Source organism: Hylaeus volcanicus, chromosome 7 (genome assembly GCF_026283585.1).
Source record: "Hylaeus volcanicus isolate JK05 chromosome 7, UHH_iyHylVolc1.0_haploid, whole genome shotgun sequence".
Taxonomy (NCBI): Eukaryota; Metazoa; Arthropoda; class Insecta; order Hymenoptera; family Colletidae; genus Hylaeus; species Hylaeus volcanicus.
Genome location: NC_071982.1, coordinates 5,134,334 through 5,153,004, shown reverse-complemented (window position 1 = coordinate 5,153,004; position 18,671 = coordinate 5,134,334). Strand labels below are relative to the sequence as shown.

At 43.9% G+C, this 18,671-nt stretch overlaps 1 protein-coding gene across 4 annotated transcripts in view; it reads right to left on the bottom strand.

Moving 5' to 3' along the window:
* Positions 1 to 181: 181 nt before the first annotated feature.
* The window catches only part of LOC128879156 (pleckstrin homology domain-containing family G member 3), a 58,157-nt gene continuing 39,667 nt past the window's right edge, over positions 182 to 18,671 (bottom strand). For 3 of the 4 annotated variants that reach the window (XM_054128044.1, XM_054128046.1, XM_054128045.1), the window contains exons 2-12: positions 7,925 to 8,449; positions 6,428 to 6,639; positions 6,255 to 6,355; positions 6,056 to 6,172; positions 5,744 to 5,894; positions 5,249 to 5,587; positions 4,233 to 4,328; positions 4,027 to 4,156; positions 3,798 to 3,955; positions 3,622 to 3,726; positions 182 to 3,491 (exon numbers count right to left, since the gene is read on the bottom strand). In XM_054128044.1, the coding sequence (XP_053984019.1) occupies positions 1,365 to 3,491; positions 3,622 to 3,726; positions 3,798 to 3,955; positions 4,027 to 4,156; positions 4,233 to 4,328; positions 5,249 to 5,587; positions 5,744 to 5,894; positions 6,056 to 6,172; positions 6,255 to 6,355; positions 6,428 to 6,639; positions 7,925 to 8,449 (4,061 nt within the window). In that variant the 3' untranslated portion in view covers positions 182 to 1,364. The remainder of the gene's footprint in view (positions 3,492 to 3,621; positions 3,727 to 3,797; positions 3,956 to 4,026; positions 4,157 to 4,232; positions 4,329 to 5,248; positions 5,588 to 5,743; positions 5,895 to 6,055; positions 6,173 to 6,254; positions 6,356 to 6,427; positions 6,640 to 7,924; positions 8,450 to 18,671) is intronic. The other variant, XM_054128047.1, reaches the window with a different exon arrangement.

Below are 18,671 nucleotides of genomic sequence, written 5' to 3'. Positions count from 1 at the left end.
TGGTGTCTTCGCTACGTAACACAAGTACCACTGTAATCTAATAACCATCACAATTTCAAAATGTAATTATGAATTACGATTATAAATTGCTCTTTGTATATGAAACACTAAATCGTGTAAGGAATCTTCTTATCACTTTTTCACAGAGCAGGAATTCTGAAAATTACAAACATAGGAGAAGTACTGACAATAACTAGATTGATTTATTGCAAAAATACTAACTTCTCTGCATAGTGTAATTGCAAGTAAATCTCACACTCATTCGTATCGTTAATCCATTGTTATCTACATACTGTTTTAATATACCATGAGTGTTCTTTTTGCGTCAGACAATAGCTAACCCGTTAGGTTCAACAAATATAAATAAAAAATAAAAATTTGCTCTCCTATTTGAATGAACTTCGTTTCTTATTCGGGAATAAAAGAATTTGAATCCTAACGAGTTACTGTATGTTCATCGACACTTACAATATTCAGTCGATATGCATATTGATTTACAACGGTTTCATCGACGATGTTAAAGTTACAAAAAAAAGAAATATTCTCTTCGTAGAATTTTTGAACAATACAGGGTCGTCGATAATGTTTTGTCGACATGACTTTATAATAGTCCTTCGTAGTCGTCTTCCGATTAATAAAAATTCGATTACCCTGTATTATGGCCATAAAATCGATGTATAACACGGATTAAATACGGCATACGGTTAGATGAAATTATCACTTACAGCATTTTTTCTATTTACCACTAATTTACATGATATGACAAATTATACGGCAGTATTTGTTTCAATGTTGTACATCCTACGTGTACTTCACACCAGAACTTCATGTTTGCCTGGAAAATAGTTCGTGTAAGGCACAAATAGTATAAAGGGAAACGCAATGTGTACATAACAAGAGTTTAATACTTTTCTGTCGAAACGTTCGATATTAATCTTGTTTAAAGACTATCATTAAAGTGAACGGTACATATTAAATGCATAGTATTACGTGCTTCCACATGGAGAAGTTCGTTATGTACATATTATGCTTTCAATTACAGTATTTGAATTTCAACTAGATCAATGTTACTCTCTGCGTATCCTTCTTTGTTTCCGTTATCTTCTATCACTATTGCCGCCTTCCGTTGTACTAATAAAATATAATCTCAAACGTTGTACTTTGCCGATCACTGAAAGACAATCATTGGCTCCAAATCGCACACCTCTACCGAGTACTATTGATCCGGACGTTGATTTAGACCCTTTAAATCCTTTCAGAACCCATACCTTTGGGAAGAAAAGCCCTCAAGAACATCAACAAACGTGAAATTCGTACATTCTTGGTTCAATCTCACAGAATTTGTACACTTTCATTGGTATAAATTACGTTTCAACGTGGCCCTGGAGCTGTCCAACGATCTTCATCACCCAGCCAGCTTGGCTCTGTCCCGCGGACACGTCGTCCCTATCCTCACCGCCCTTCCCCACCCCGTTACTCAGCAAACTAACCTTAGGGTATCGATACGCCTCCCACTCAGCCACAGGTGACTTTCTCGAAACCTTACAGTCCAACTCCTGCTGTCCCTTCAAAAACACAGACTTAGCCTTTAAGTAGTCAGGCTTCTGAGCAACGCTAGGCCTGTATTTCGTCGTCACAGAATTCACCAAACCCATCGACTCTGCTCTTTTCTTCGCGGGAACCGGTGGAGCAACTTTGCTCTTGAAAGACTCCTCCGTGTCGTGATTCGAAAGTGGCCTCGACACAAGGGCCTCCTCGGCGCTCTGATTCGAAAATGGCCTGATCACTAGAACGTCCTCTATGTCGCTGAATATTGCACTGTCCCTAAACATATCATCAACGTCTGCGTCCACGTAGTTCTCGATCGTCTCGAACGACTTCTCGTAGAAGCTATCCGTTTCGCTCTCTCTGTTCTCCAGGCTTTCCTCGTCCTCCTTCTCTTGTGTCGCTTTAGCGACGTTGCTCGCCGGCTGACCTGCTCGTTTCGACTCGGAGAACAGTATAGTAGGGTCAGCGTAGTCCGACTGAGCGATACGAGCACCCAAACCCGAGCTCCCTTGCTTGTAGTAAAGCGAAGGGACTCTCGGGTCTGAGACCCTGGCGGTGCAGCCAATCAGCTCTTCAACGTCCGACGAGGACTCCCTGGAGTGCTTCAATTTGCCCTTCTTCTTTAACTTACCTGTGCTCAGGGAACGAAAATATTTGGTACGTTCTATCTCCTCGCTGCACTCCAGAGTCTCCGTGCTCATTGTGTTCCTCAGACCCTGCAGACGGTTGCCAGCCCTCGAGAGGACGTTCTTGAATAAGGTGGCGCTACCAGTCGCGTTCGCCCTGTAAATCTTGTGATCAGGGTGTATGTTCGCGGTCGTGGAGGACACGTGGAGCTCAGAGTAGGCGTCCGTCAGCGTGTCATCCAAGGAACAGAAGAAAGTCGAGGACCCCGAGACGGTAGTCGGGAACATGGCAATTCTTCCTTGCGGCTGGCACGACGACGCGTATCGCTCCATGTCCTCCAGATTTATCTCCGCTGGCTTGTCTGAGGCTATCGTGAAAGGCCTTTCGCTCATCGGTTTTCCGTCCCTCTGCAAGAATCGTGATTTGGTCACGTTTTGAGTACAGTTAGGATTGATCTGAAAACTGCGCGGAAGGGAGCCACACTTTTGGGGGGACGTGGGCAGTCCCTCGCAGCGTTTCGTCAGCCACACCACTGGAAGAGTCGGACTGTCGTTCCCCAAGTCTTCCTTTTCTTGCAGGCCCACCCAAACGTGTTGCAAATTATCATAGTTACCGAAGCCTTTGCTAGGTTCCGTGACCTCCTGGTCATTCGTTCTCTGTCCTGAATCGGATTGCTCTAGATCTGTCCTCTTATCGTTCTCTGCGTTTGGGACCTCGGTTTCCTTTGAGACTGGCGTCTGAGCTACTTCCTCGCTTCTGGAGGTCGAATTCTCTCTTATCCTCAGGGCGGTCTTGATGATCTTGCTTTCCGTGAAGATACTCGGCCTTTTCACGCCTTCGAACAAGGCTTTCTTTTCCTGAATGTGGTTAATTTTGTTCTTTGAGCTACTTTCAGCTGATTTGTTGTTCTCGTGTTTCGTGAGGTTATCGTAAAATGGCTGCAGCTTCGGCTGATGGTCCCGCGAAGAGGACAACGAGTTCAAGGTGTTGTTCGCTCTCACGCGTTTGTCGTGTTGGGCAGCGCGAAGACGCGCCATCCTGTTGTTCTTGGAGGTGTCGGTGTTGTAGTTGGCGTTCTCAGAGTCACTTTCGTCGGACGTATCGGCGGATCGGTGCTTGGTAAAACGTTGCTGCTGCCTGACGTTCGGTATGCTGTTCGTTCGCTGCTTTTCGTTCTCGATTATAGCGCACTCTGTTTCGACTGTGGCTGATCCCGTGTCACCTATGTCCTCCTTTTGCTCCTCGTCGGAGTGATTAAGACAGACGTATGACTGGAAACCTGGCTCTGACTTCCTTCTCCAACCGGTGAAGCGATCCTGAATGAAAAAAAAAACGAACATGAAATATGACTTAGAGATTGGTCGTGTAAGGTGCAGTTAGAAGCTTAACAGGTTCGTTGGCCATTACGTAGTAGATGATACTGCACTGTCATTTATATCGATGTACCTTGACTTTCGACCCCCGTCCATCTGAAGCTCTAAGACCCTGTTCTCTGGAATCGTTTATGCTCGAATCCTCGTTCTGGTTTTTTCTTGGCGATGCTGGAGAATCCTGAAACAGCACGAATCGAATGAAGAAAACGAACAAATGGAACGTAACATTTATAGAGTCTCATATTCTACCTCAGTTGTAGTCTCAGACTTTCTGCCACCTTTCTTCAACTTCTGCCTAAGTCCAGTTTCCGACCTTCGTCTTTCCTTCTCTTGTTTACGCTTCTCTAAATACTCCGGAGGTGCAGCGTACTGCCTCTTCCCCGATCCTCTGTCTGCCAGTGCGTCATCTGCAAATGTTTCACGACTGCTACATAACGAATGTTTATTAAATAACATGACTGTAGTTTGAATAATTTACCCTCGGGTTGCGTCTGGCCTAATTGCAAGACCAACTGTCTAGCGTGGGAAGGTATGACGGCGTTGTAGTTTTCGAGAATCACCCTTTTTATCTGGAAAGTCCATTCTCTCTTCTGTTCTAAGTTTCGCGCCTAATTCGAATAAATATTAGAAACGGTTAAACATAGTAGCGCAAATAAACAAAGAGGACGATTGCGTGTAGTTTACCTGTAAGGTGTATTGCAGTCGAGGATTGTCGAAGGGAATAACATGGAAGCTGAATGGTTCTCCTGGTATGCTTTCGATCAGCATTAAGTTTGAACACTACGAAAAGAAAAGCTGTTTAGTTTTACACGTGAATCGGAGGTAGGATAAAATGATTAGTAGACTGCGGAAGTTTATGCACGATAAATATGTAACATGCATATGCAAAATATGCATGAAAAATATCCAAAATATGCACAAATAATTTGAACAAAACGTGGTATAATAAATAATATATTAGAATGTTACAAAATATTCGCTGTGTACACATATATAAAACACTTTTCACAATTATTCTGGTATATTATAATTCGCGTGATAATAAATTACGAGCATTTTTTCCAAAATTAATGGTGTTAGTGCCGGTATTTATGTGTTGGTCTAAATGCGATTTCCTTTCTGACTTCACATTCTTATTGAAAATTTTGCAATAAATGCTTCTGCTCATCGTTATCATTATTGTCGTTGTCATTAATAACAAAATTGGAGTCGTCATCCAACTTAGCATTAATGCTTTTCTACTTTTTCTAACTTTTGGCATTTTTAGAGAATTAAGAGACACTTAAATATATTCACTTTTTCACAGAGATCACATTAACTGTGATAATTGAACCGAAGTATTCGAATTCGAAATACAAACTGTCACACCTAACGGTCGATTAGCAACACAAGGTTACAGAAATATGGTTTCATATGGCCTGTATTTGTGTAAACACTACACAATTATGATACCAAAGTATGGTGATAGACGAAACCAATTTGTCGAGATAGATATTTCACATAAGCACGATAAATAACATATGCAATATATTATTGCATATGTTTTTAAACATAAATATGCAAAATAAAAAATGTATTTTTATTGGACTCTAATTTCAAAACAAATTTCTGTCTAGGTCCCATTCTTTTAACTATTTCCTATAAAAATATGCATTTGCATAAACTTCCGCAGTCTAATGATGAGAATATACAGGTAATACCATGATGTGAGCCTTGTAGACTAGAAGTCCATCCTCCTTCTTCTTGGTAAGAAGAAGCATACGGTCGAACAAGAAAGCATGCCTAGGAGCTTTCGCCCCCAACATTCTGAATCGTCCTTCCGCCACTAGTTCGCCGCTTGTGGTTAAATCTGGACCGGGCCAACCATACAGGAGCGACTGAATCTCTTGAACACGCACCGCGTGCTCATGTCTTCGTTTCATAGCGTTAATATGCTTCGCAATGCCAGTCATCGCTGCTAACGCCGCTTCGATCGCTTTCCTACCTTTAGCCTCATTTTCTCTCGACTCGCAGTCCGCTCCGTACTCCTTCGACAAGTTCTGTAAATTAGACAGTTTAGCACCGAGGGTGTTAACTCAGATTTCTTTTCTTTCCGCGACCGCCGAAGGAAGAACGTATTCACGTTGGGAAACAAGCCCAACTTCGCTTTTCACGATAGAATTTTAGAACGAGACAGGACTGAACGTGAAACTTGCCTCCAGAAGCAAATGGTACTTGAGAATCCTCTGAACCGGCTTGAGAAGAAACGATCCAAGGGGTAACGCGTGTCCCAAAGCCGCTTGCCTTTCCCGAAATGCGTTCGCAGTCTCTTCTCGACTCATTAAATCCGTCAAAACAGAAACTGTCCTGTAATGAACCGCGTTAATTTCAAGCTAAAATTTACGACCCTCGAGATGAAATCCCTCAAGCATCTCCTAACTTTCAAACTCTGACCACGGTCTAACATATCAACATTAGAAACCTGATACCCGTGGAACGATTGATTAGACAAAGAATTAAAGACTTGCCTCGGGTAATTGGTGCAGTACTCGGTGTACACTTTGAATCCTGAATTGTGCTTTATAAATGTGTTTGCCATGCAAACAGGATCCAAGCCACACTTCTCTATTTCTTTAAGGAACTCTCTGCAATCGAAAGCTTTGTTTTAGTTTGGGGATCTCTCAGTCTCTAGACTGGCTCTAGACTTAATCCGTAGACGAAGTTTACCTGTTGAACTCGAAGATATCCTCGATATTACTAAATAAGTCACTCAGTTGCATTCGATGCGCAAACGATGCCTGATCGTTTCTCCAACATATAAGGTAACCCTGAAAAAGAGCAGACGGTATGAGTTTCACGATTCCAACGTAGGCAAAGTGGATGGACATGCGGAGACTTACTTGGATAATTTGTCGTAAATGCTCCACGTATTTCGCTTCTGTGTCGACTATTTCAAGGAGCACCCTTTCCATGGGATTTCGATGGGGATCACAGTAACGCGGCCTGTAGAATGGCGAATCGTTATCCGTGCTGTTTCGTCGTTGACCGCTGCCATCGTTTCCGATTCTGCAGTTCGTCTCTGAAACCGTCACCACTCCGCTGTCCCCAGAACCTGTCCAACCATTAAATTGGACATTAGCTGGCAAGATAATTATTATTCAACAGGAAGCATGGATCTGTCTTGGTTCTTTGGACAGGACATTGAACACAAGGACAGCGACGCAATTAAATAGTTTTCAATCGAAATAGACGAGCAAAGAAGTCGAAGGTTATCGAAGAAGATCTGGCTGGATAAACAGAAATTGTAGAAGATCTCTGTTATTATTTTCCTCGGGCTGTGTTTATAGTATAACTTGATTTTCTTCGGACTACGATTGTACAGATCATGGATGACGACGAGGAGTAATAATACAAATACAATTAAACATCGATATCCACCAGTGTAAGGATAATTCTTGCCTCATTCTGGGCACGTCTTTGCTACGAGCAAACTAGACTCGTTTCGTCAGCTTTTACGATTATGCTCCAAAGCTTGAAATATTTTAGAAATCTGTTTCCCAATGTATCGTACGCCGGAGATTCCAAGGACTCCGACTTTCTCTCTGGTGTAGCGTAATAACCAGCAATGACAGTAATGATAGCAGCGGTGGCAATAAAATTCTCTCTCCGCGTTCCGTGATCATCGAGGAAAACGTCGGCTCCGCGGCCTGAATTGCCACCGGCACGAGAAAATGTGTGCATTTGGCAAAGGCCATAAAAGAGGATCGTTTCGTTTTCGTTCAAGTTTTAGAAGCGCAATTTTATGCGAGCAAATGTGTATGACTCGAAAAAATGGAAATTCAATTTTCATCTGAAATTTCTGGAAAGTTTTTCTTTGGATATCGTCGCTAACTCGATCTGTTTTTACGTTGAAATTACTGGTTCGTGATTTGGAACTTTTCAAGTTGGGAGGCGGAGCTACAAGTCAGTAGGCGGACCTAGGAGTTGGTAGGTGGAGCCACGAGTATCAATAGGCGGTGTTACGAGTCAGTAGGAGGTATCACGAGTCGATAGACAAAGCCAAGAGTGTCAGTCGCCGGTGTCTCGAGTCAATAGACGGAACTACAAGTCAGTAGGTGGACCTAGGAGTTGGTAGGTGGAGCCACAAGTATCAATAGGCGGTGCCATGAGTCAGTAGGCGGTGCCATGAGTCAGTAGGCGGTGCATGTCTGCCAATAAGGCGGTGTCTCGAAGCATTAGGCGGATCTACGAGTCAATAGCCGGAGAATACGAACAGTGGGCTACACAAACACCTCTTAAAACAGTGGTAGGAAAGTTCGAGCGGCTAATAAAATCCGTCACACCTCTCCAGCGACTATCAGGGCACTCTCAACCGCAATTTTCGTTGGAACCCTCACCTTGAGAACTGGCGCAAGTGTCGGCCAGGGACTCGACGGACGCCAAATAAGGATTGACGTTGCACGCGTTCCCTTGATTGCTGCATCCACTGGAGGAGGTGCTGGACGCCACCGAGCTTCCAGACAGAGGTCTGCCGGCGTTTCTGCATCGTCTGTTGTACCTCAATGGCGTCAGTCCGTTGCTCTCTCGACGATATGGCTTCTCCACGATCGCGCAGTCGTTTCGATCCTCCTGCTGGCCGTTCACCGTCTCGTAAACGTTGTCCTCCTTCTCTCGCCCGATCAGCTCGACCACGAAGTTCATGTTGCTCTCCGTACCTCGTTGATCGTTCATCGCGTCCTCCGGCTGGGTCTTCGTTATCTCCGGACAGAACTGATCGAATATGGAGCCCCGATGAGACTGGGACACCAGGCTGAATCGTTTCTGAAGCTCTGGTGGCAGGACTACATGATCGTATCCATTACCGCGACGCGAGAGCTCGTCGTACATACCCAGCATTTGAGGTACCAGGTCCGTGCTCGAGCCTGAAACAAAAATCATCATATGTTGGTTAAAGGACTCGCCTGTACGAATCTTGTTTAATAAGATGTTGAAATACAGACTGCCAAGTCTTCGGGGTTGAATTGTTCGAGTCCTAATGTATACAAGGTGCACCAAAATAATTAATCCAATTTACTTTCAAGAGAAGTATACAAGGTACTAAAGAAACACAGTATTACCTTGAAGTGACCTTTAAAGAAGTACCTAGGAGATCTAGTAAACTTTACACAGATCTGTTTAAAATAATAATGACTGGTACCATGGGGATACAATTTTATAGACGTCGCGAGGACCTTAGGTCATCGAAACGCAGTAGAAAAATTTCGTTTATAACGAATATCATATTTCAGACATCGGTGCAGTCTGGATTGGCAAACACCGCGCGCTTTTACTCGCGCAGGCCGCGAAACATAACGATATTGTATAAACAAACGAGAAGGGTGATGGTTTCCAATTCCCGGCGAGGCAGACGTGAATCAACGTGCAATGAACTTGTCCGCACTAACACGCGCGCGCATCGATGCGTTTTAGCGTTTTGCATACCGAAAGTATATACAGGGTGGTCCAGAAACAACGTATCGACGGGTGATATTTGTTTCACTCTAAGGAATGATCCGAACCTTTGTCAGGTTCATAGAGATGGTATCGGACATTGAGATTTCAAGCTGTAAACATTCGATGAGTATGCAGGGTGACTCAAAAGTATCACTGGAAAATTTAGCATGATTTTGAGCCTCTCTATACCTCACTCTAATTAAAGAAATGCGATACGACTAAATGGTTTCGTAGCTTCCGCGCTAAATTTATTTTACGCTCGCGGCTGTAACATTTGCGATTAAACACGATCTAAAATAAGGGCTAAAGCAGTAAAGCATCCACCTCCTGGCGTACGAAGGAAGTTATTCTTTCGGGATTCGCAGCTGTCGGATACAAATGCAGACATCCCTCATAAAGAACGCGCAAAGAAAGCAGAGTATATTTTTGCGCGGCGAGATTTATCGTCGGACCAATTTGCTGTCGGTTATTTATGTTCATTTGTATTGAAGACGAAAAAAAAAGTTGCACCGTGCACGGCCACGAGCGCGCGCGAAATACTTCCCTCGAAAGTTGCTCGAATCGCGATATCCCAAGGGGGAGGGGAGGGGGTTCCTATAACAGGAAGTCCCTAACTGGATTGACGAAGAACAGCGAACGATCTTACAGGTCGATGGTTTGTATATCTTTCTGGTTCTTCTCATTTTTATGGGCAAAACTGTTTGCTTTCAGAAAACAGTACCTCTCGACAGGAGAACCGGTTTCTTTTGTTCTTCGCGATATTACGCGCGAGGACTTCCAAGATATTTTTAGATCAGTGCATGGATGGAATTCATTCAATAGTTTCAACCTTTTTTTGGATATTTAACGATTTCTATTAGGTTGTCCAGAAAGTTCGCGCCAATTTTTAAGAAAACTTCAAAGGCACATTTGAATTGTAATATACATTTATTTATATGTATATTTATTGAATTACATGGGTACCATTTTGTTCCACAACCTTTTCACCTTTTAAGAGATGTACATATATATATGTTATTTGTTTTCAGCCATTTCGACATATTCAGACCTGCACCACCTATCAAAAATCGGTATGGACTTTCCGGACAACCCAATAGATATTCGAATATTTTAAGGCATTCAATAATGCCTTCAATAATCCTTCAGAATTTTTAAGCCTTATAAGGAATTTAATGACTCGATACTTTAAGCTCTTAAATTCTTCAAAATGACCCAGAGAATATTCTCAAGACATGTCTAAAACTATCCTCGCTAGTTTACAATTTCTCTTGCAATGAAACCGTATACATTTATAAATTACAGATTTCTTATTTGTAATTTATAAGTGTACGTTATAATTGGGGCCTCGGAAGGTTCGCAAGGCGGGGAATGAAACGGGCAACGAGACACCATGCAGTGATCTCGAGGCTCGAGACGGAGAGCAGACCATTTCTCTCTCCGCTCCTTTCCGCTTTGCTCCGCTTCGCTCGTTGCTGGCCATATGCGTTCCTCCCCGATCGCGATGTTGCACTTGGCTGGAACTCGGCTAATAATAGAACGGGACCAACTTTCGTCTCGGCCTCGCGTGCACCAGCTTCCCCCTGCCTGTCACGTTAGAAGCCGATGACACGCTTCGGGCTTTCTCGCTACTCGAAAGAACGTGCTTCGTATCGGGCCATCTCGTAGCCGATACACCGTTTTCAAAAGTATCGATCATATCACAAATAATTCGTAGATATACAGAGTAACTCGATTGATTTAAACCGACTCGTGGAATTCAATCGATCGGCAGGGGGCGTGTCTGTAACGCCCATGGGGCGTTCACTTCGCGTGCCTGACGAATAGGACTGCTGGAGACGAATAAAATGATTTTATTATTTTCATCCGGAGTAAATGATTCTTAAAAGGATTCGAAACATTGTTCCCTTACTCCGATAAACACCTGGATGTTTTCGAGAACTCGTTTGAACGTTGAATGTTTGAATAAGGGGGCGTGTCTGTAACGCCCACGAGGCGTTCACGTCGCGTGCCTGACGAATAGGATTGCTGGAGACGAATAAAATGATTTTATTATTTTCATCCGGAGTAAATGATTCTAAAAAGGATTCGAAACATTGTTCCCTTACTCGGATAGACTCCTGAATGATTGAACAAGGGGGCGTGTCTGTAACGCCCATGGGGCGTTCACTTCGCGTGCCTAACGGATAGGACTGCTGGAGACGAGCAAAATGATTCCCTTATTTTCACCCAGAGTAAATGATTCTAAGGAGGATTCAAAACATTGTTTTCTTACTCGGATAGACTCCTGAATGATTGAACAAGGGGGCGTGTCTGTAACGCCCACGGGGCGTTCACTTCGCGTGCCTAACGGATAGGACTGCTGGAGACGAGCAAAATGATTCCCTTATTTTCACCCAGAGTAAATGATTCTAAGGAGGATTCGAAACATTGTTTTCTTACTCGGATAGACTCCTGAATGATTGAACAGAGGGGCGTGTCTGTAACGCCCACGGGGCGTTAATCTCTCTATTTTCAGCGAATACGATTGCAGGAAGTGTGTTCAGTGACGAAATTTTAGCACCGCACTTACTAAATGTTTTTATTATTTTTATCCAGAGCAAAGAATTCTGGAGGGGGTTAAAAAAATTGTTTCCTAGCCCCGATGACGGCCTAGCCTAGCTCCCTACCGGAAGACTCTTGGGAATTCGTTTAGACGATCGAGCAAATTCCAATTCTGGAAGAAACTTGCATTCGAAGACGCGGAGCACCGGTTAGGTGGATTTCGGTCGCGGTCGTGGGAAAAGTTGGAAATCGGACCGCGTGCAAGTGCATTGAACTTCACCGCCGCGGTGAAGAACGGCCACGTTGACGTTTACACTTTTTATCGTCAACGGGGTCCACTGTGCGGCTCTACAGGGTGTTCACAGAGTGCTCGACCACGTTTTCGAGTGTTCGAATACTAAGGAAATTAAGCAGTGAAATGAGTCTGGATTAGGTTTCAAGTGTCCCTGCTCGAGATTAGAGCCTCTCACGATTAGGAAGGTGTAGTAGGAAGCTGTATTGAGTCTACAATTTAGAAATTGAATATTTTAGATAGTATTTTAGATAGATAGTTAAGCGACTTGAATCTAAATAAGTTCGCGAATAAAATATTGTGTAATAGATAGTTGAATTTGTCTCGGTGGTGACTCACTCTGTATATGTTATTGTTTCTATCTTTTGGTGACAATATTACAGGGAAACCTCCCGTGGACCTGGCAGGGAATGCTGTAGAAGTGGGTCATAGAATAGGTTAAGTAACGGCGGTATTTTAGGAACCTTCCTGTTCGGTTGTCACTGACTGGGATCTATGCGACAATGTAAAAAGGAATCTCGTTACAGGTAAAAGGTGAGAAGGAAATGAGCTGTTGAAATATGTTTCAAACGAAAGTTGTTCGATTTCTGGAGGCCTATAAATTAATGGAAACAAAGTGTTGAAAAAAGCTCAACGATCCGAGTCTAGTCTGATCATCTGCGATGTGAACATGACGTTTCGAAAAATCCCGATCGCGAGTCGCTTAGGTCATCGCCTGGGATCGATTCTCGCAGGAGAAAAACGGTGTCGGGGCAGCGTGGCGCCGCCGCGGCAAAAATAGCGTACGGTGCGCCGAAAGAAAGGGAAACACGTCCGTTCATTGACGAAAAGCAACGGCGAACGCCCGCTGAAAAGTCTCGAGTGGCTCGCTTCTCATGCGTCTGTATGCTCGCCACGTTGCTGTGACTCACGAGGAACGCGCCGCACAGCATCGTGCAACGATGATGACTAACAAGCTCGCATTGAAGCTGACCAGAATGGCCAGTGAAAATACCCCCGTCGTGAACGGAACAGAGACCCGCGCTTTCGATATGGAGACGCTCCTCATTTGCCTGCATTATAATTCATTTTACATCGCTCCGTGTAAGACGATCGTCGAGGCCTCGAGGATTACAATCAGGCGCCATTGTGCCTGGATATCCGATGCGTTGGATGCTGCCTTCGAGAGACAGTGGAAATGAATTGTTCGCGGTAATGAAATTGTTTCGTTGAGTTAATAGGTCGAGCACGTTGTCGATGATGGGCCAGGTTTAGGTCTGTTTGGTACCTCGGTAGCCTAGATTTGGAAAGTTGTTGTTTCATTAATTTGCAATTCTACTTGTTCGGTATGTTATCAAACGTTTTCCAAAGGTTTCAAGTGGCTGGAGTACCGTTGGTGTCGGTTTTCTATGAACGCGAATATCGAGCGTTCCAGCCTATGGAATTGATTGAAACTGTGTTAAACAATGTAATTTAGTGCAATTCTACGTGTTCAGTACGTTGTCAAACGTTTTCCAAAGGTTTCAAGTGGCTGGAGTACCGTTGGCGTCGGTTTCGTATAAACGCGAACATCGAGCGTTCCAGCCTATGGCATCGATTTGATAAACGAGACACTGGTTGAATGCAGTTGGTAAGTAGCTTAACTTTATCAGAGATACTTCTATTTGAGCGTAATGTGTAGGTAGCATCATTGCTAGCTCTGAATAAGGCTGCGTCCAAAGTTCAAACCAAACCTACTGTTCAAATGCTTTTTGATGAATGAGACCTGAGTTGGATCCAGTTGGCAGGTAGATGGACCTCTTCAGGGATGCTGATAAACGAGTGCAACGTGGAGCATCATTCCTGGCTCTAGATAAGGCTGCACCCTAAGTTCGAGTCAGACCTAGTGACCAACCCGAATTGCTAGGATTGTTGGACACAAGCATGAGAAGATTGATAGTGTGACTCTTTCGTCACGCACACAGTATTGAAAAGAATGCGACCTCCCCCCTCTGTTAGCCGCGTAAGTGTTCGTCGTGCACGTGCAGTTTGTTCCACGGTATCCAGGTGCGAGGCATAGTCACCGAAACCTGGGGACTATCGCTTGCATCACGGCTGAATCAATCCTGGCGTGAACAAAAGGAAAGGATCTGGCGAAGGAATGCTGCCAGTTTCGAAACGCGTATGGATTCTATAAGCGCAGACAGAACTTCTAACCTTCCCCCAGTCGTATCTGTTTATGTCTGAATTTTAGGCACAATTTGGAGTAGAGTGAGATAAGTTGAGCAGTGAGTAGAATCGAATTCATTGAGTAGTGAGTAGAATCGAATTCATTGAGTTGTGAGTAGAGATAGGACTTCAAAGCGAACCTTCCTTGGTCTGGCAGAGGATTCCTTGGGGATTTCTGGGAATCTCTATGATGTAGCTGTTTATGCCTGCGTTCTGATCCCAATCCCGGAGTAGAGTAGCGAGTAGAGTGAAGTACGTTGAGTAGTGAGTAGAAATCGAACACGTTGATTAGCATGTAAAATGGAACTCGTTGAGCAACAAGTAAAGTGGAATTCATTGAGTAGTGATTAGAGACGAATTCATTGAGTAGTGAGTAGAGATAGGACTTCAAAGCGAACCTTCCTTGGTCTGGCAAAGGATACCTTGGGGATTTCTGGGAATCTCTATGATGTAGCTGTTTATGCCTGTGTTCTGATCCCAATCCCGGAGTAGAGTAGCGAGTAGAGTGAAGTACGTTGAGTAGTGAGTAGAAATCGAATACGATGATTAGCAAGTAAAATGGAACTCGTTGAGCAACTAATAAAGTGGAATACGTTGAGTAGCGTGTAAAGCCGAATTCATTGAGTAGTGAGTAGAGATGAATTCATTAAGTAGTGAGTAGAGACGAATTCATTGAGTATTGAGTAGAGATAGGACTTCAAAGCGAACCTTCCTTGGCCTGGCAGAGGATACCTTGGGGATTTCTGGGAATCTCTAGGATGTAGCTATTTATTCCTGCGTTCTGATCACAATCCCGGAGTAGAATAGCGAGTAGAGTGAAGTACGTTAAGTAGTGAGTAGAAATCGAATACGTTGATTACCAAGTAAAATGGAACTCGTAGAGCAACAAGTAAAGTTGAATACTTTGAGTAGCGAGTAGCGAGTAGTGAGTAGAGTCGAATATGGTCGAGTAGCGAGTATCGCTCTCTCCGACGACGATTAAAACACCTCCAAAACGGTCTCGACCATTGAACCATTGAGTAGGCAGCCACGAAAGCGTTACCGGGACCAAACGAGGAACTCGAGATCCATAATTCCGCCGATGGTCGAGTTAATCGCTCGATTCTAATTCAAATGGGTCAACGTGCCAGTCGTCGCGGCACCCGTCAGATAGACTAATACCAACTGCTCACGCACGTTCGCCAAAGTCGTGACTTAACCAGCCGTAAACTGTCTCGTTATCGTCACGCTCCTATCGCTCGCGACTGTTGCACTTACAACTCGCTACTCGCCGGGTCCCTCGCGCGATTCGCCTGATTATTTCGCCCCTCCCCCCCTCCCCTCCCTCTACCGTGCCGAGGGAAACACGAGCCGATCCGTGACTTTCCCTCGACACCCAGCGTCTCGGTGCCTTATCTCGGCCGCGATGTACCCGGAAACTCCAGCATTTCTTGCACGCGGCGCGCCTAGCAAGGATTTCAATGGTGTGGTCGAGATTGCCCGGGGATTTACGACGTCCTGGAAGCTATTGGCTTCGTCGTTCGAGGACCGCGGATTGATCTCGGGACGCGGGGATCGGTTGGCGTTTGATCCAGCGGGTTGGGACAGTTTTAGTTTGAAAGCTGTGGCTTCGAGGAGTCCGAAGGCTGATTTAAGGGTGGAGCGACGGTGCTAGGCGCGTCATGGGGATCTAGTCGATGCCGAGGTAGTACTGTTTAGGCAGATTTGCGAGTGGTCAGTTGGGGAAGGTTGAGTTGAGTTGTTTGGGCTGGTAGCAGGTTGGGTCCAAGGGGTGGAGCTGATTGCTTCGCTGTTTTTAGAAATTTGGAGGTGGTTAGTACTAATGTTTAAGCTTTTATTAATTTCACTGTACTAAAATATAGTTATGTAATAAAGACAAAGGTGTAGGAAATATCCGGGGACTAATTTCAACCCTTTTACGATTTTACAAATGATCTTTATTACTCGACTACTTTCGCTCGCTTCCCCTTACATTCTAACATTCATCCTCACGTTCGCTCACCGTTTCTTGTATTCTCTCTCTCTCTCTCTCGCACTCATTCTTCCTCCCACTCTGTCTCCATCCTTGCCAATCATACACTCGTTTACAAACATTCCATCTATCACGCTTCCTGATTCGCGCTCTTCAAACATACACCTAATTACGCGCACCATTTTGCGACTGGCGCGTAATTCGATCCTACAAAGGATTGAATTTATTTTTATATTTATATAGACTCTAGACCTACAACTAGCGTAGACAATCAAGACCATTTCCTACTTAATTGTTCATTTCTCCCCATATTCAATTAATAGTTTATGAAAAGTACCTCGAAATAAATACTTCACCCCATACTATGGTTTCGTTACAATTATTACTTAAGCGCCCGCCATTTCCCGTACTACAAATCCAACTTCAACCATCTTTTCCACGAAAACAGACCTCGCCACTTGTTGCTAAGCGTCCCGATCCCCCTTGCTCGTCCCTAAGAACCACCAGACGAGGTCCGCGTGTATCCAGGTTGCGTCTAGAGGGGTTCCCCTATAAATCGTCTCACGCGCCTCGAAAGACCGTCGATCCCTGCTGGCGGTGTTCCAAATTTCACGACGATCGTCTCGATCGCGAGGTAACAGCCGCGGCTAATCCCGCTGTCGCGAACCGCGTCACGTAGAGGAGCCCTCCGTCGGCCAGGGAATGCCGGAAAAGCAGAAAACCAGCGACGACGAACCAGAAAAGGAAAGATCGTATTCGTCTCACGTACCCGCGGCGACAAGTACAGGGATCACGTTGCGCCAACGTGAGACTTCGCTGCCCCGGAATTCCAGGTTGCCTTTTGCGCCTCTTATCTGTTCCCGGAGATGCACCCGGAAATGCGACGGCCACCGAGGCGCATTCCGAAGTATGCATTCCGAAGGGACAAAGCAAGTTGCTTCAACCAACGTGCCCGGCTTTTGGGCGAGGGGTGGGAGTACCTGTTGAGTGTTTTGGACGAGTATAAAGCTTTGGAAGGACGGGGCACGAACCTTCTTGCAAGGGGACATAGCGTCGTGGATTTACATAAATATTTAGACGTCTGGTTCGATGTTTTGTATTTACTTGAATTTCCTATAACCGCTACTATTTTCTATTTTCCAATTTTTGAATTCTGTATTCTTTTGTGTTTATAGAAACTGATACGTCAGACACAGAAGATAGCGTATCATGGATGGATCTGACTCATTTCTCCGAAGAGATAATGGAATAGTTACCAAGAGTTACTCAAACAAGTGATTCCTATTAATTCTCATAAATGACGTACTCTTGTTTTTTTTTATAATTCTGTATCAGACGATTGCTGATAAAAGCAACTTTATCGCACTGTTCTGCGATGTATTTCAAACAATTTATCATACTTATACAGACCAACATTCGCATATCAGTAATAAATTATATTATAGTAGATATTTAAATCCTTAATAAAATATTTATTCAAAGTGATAATTATTTAAATTGAAAATAAACATCGAATTTACATCGTACAAAAAATTCAAAGTAGCATCGAAATAAATTACTACGAAAACACCTATTGAAGACAGAGTTCACTTGAATGTACGCTGCTTCAGAAAATTCCATTCATTTTATTTACTCTCGTAATCACCATTGAAGAAGCTCAATCGTTCATTATCGTCTCATCCGAGTGCCTATTTTCCTTAGCTACGGTCTTAATAAACATTTGAACAAACGTACCAACCAACCAGCGTCGGATCACAACGTTACAATGCGCTCAGTGTACCGTGGAGACATCGACAGCAATTAGACGAGGCTTCGTCGAACTTGCGTGTGGATTATCTTCCACGAAGTGGCGATATCACGAATGCCACCCAGTGACGGGCAAAATTTTACGCGAACAATAAATAACAGAATGACGAATTCAATTTTCGCAAATACGGTCAAATCCACGTGTTTTTGTTTTCTTTCTAATCATGTCAATTTGTATGTGACGAGTAATGTCTGTTCGAAACTTTTGCTTGGAAAGAACTTGGAAGAACTCTGAAGAACTATTCCCATTTCCGATGATATTGTATCTTGTGATTCACGCGCGAATGAATCCCCGTATCGAGAGGAATCGCAGAGAAACGCAGCGGAACTGATGTTTGGACAAAGATAACCCGATTGGAGCCTAGACGATCAAATAACAGATCCGTCCTAGCGATAAGAGTTATCTTCGAACGGAGATAGTCGTTATGAAACTTTAGTTCTTACGTGATCATGATTTCGATCGGTGGAAACAAAATGGTTGAAGAAATTTCCTTTTCAAATCGTCAGTCTCATTCGTTCTTCTGCCTCTACTCACTACTCAACGAATTCGACTCTACTCGCTACTCTCTACTCAACGAATTCGACTCTACTCGCTACTCTCTACTCAACGAATTCGACTCTACTCGCTACTCTCTACTCAACGTACTTTACTCTACTCGCTACTCTCTACTCAACGTACTTTACTCTACTCACTACTCTCTACTCTCTAGTCAACGTACTTTATTTTCTACTCAACGTACTTTACTCACTACTCTCTACTCTCTAGTCAACGTACTTTATTTTCTACTCAACGTACTTTACTCTCTACTCTCTACTCAACGTACTTTACTCTCTTCTCTCTACTCAACGTACT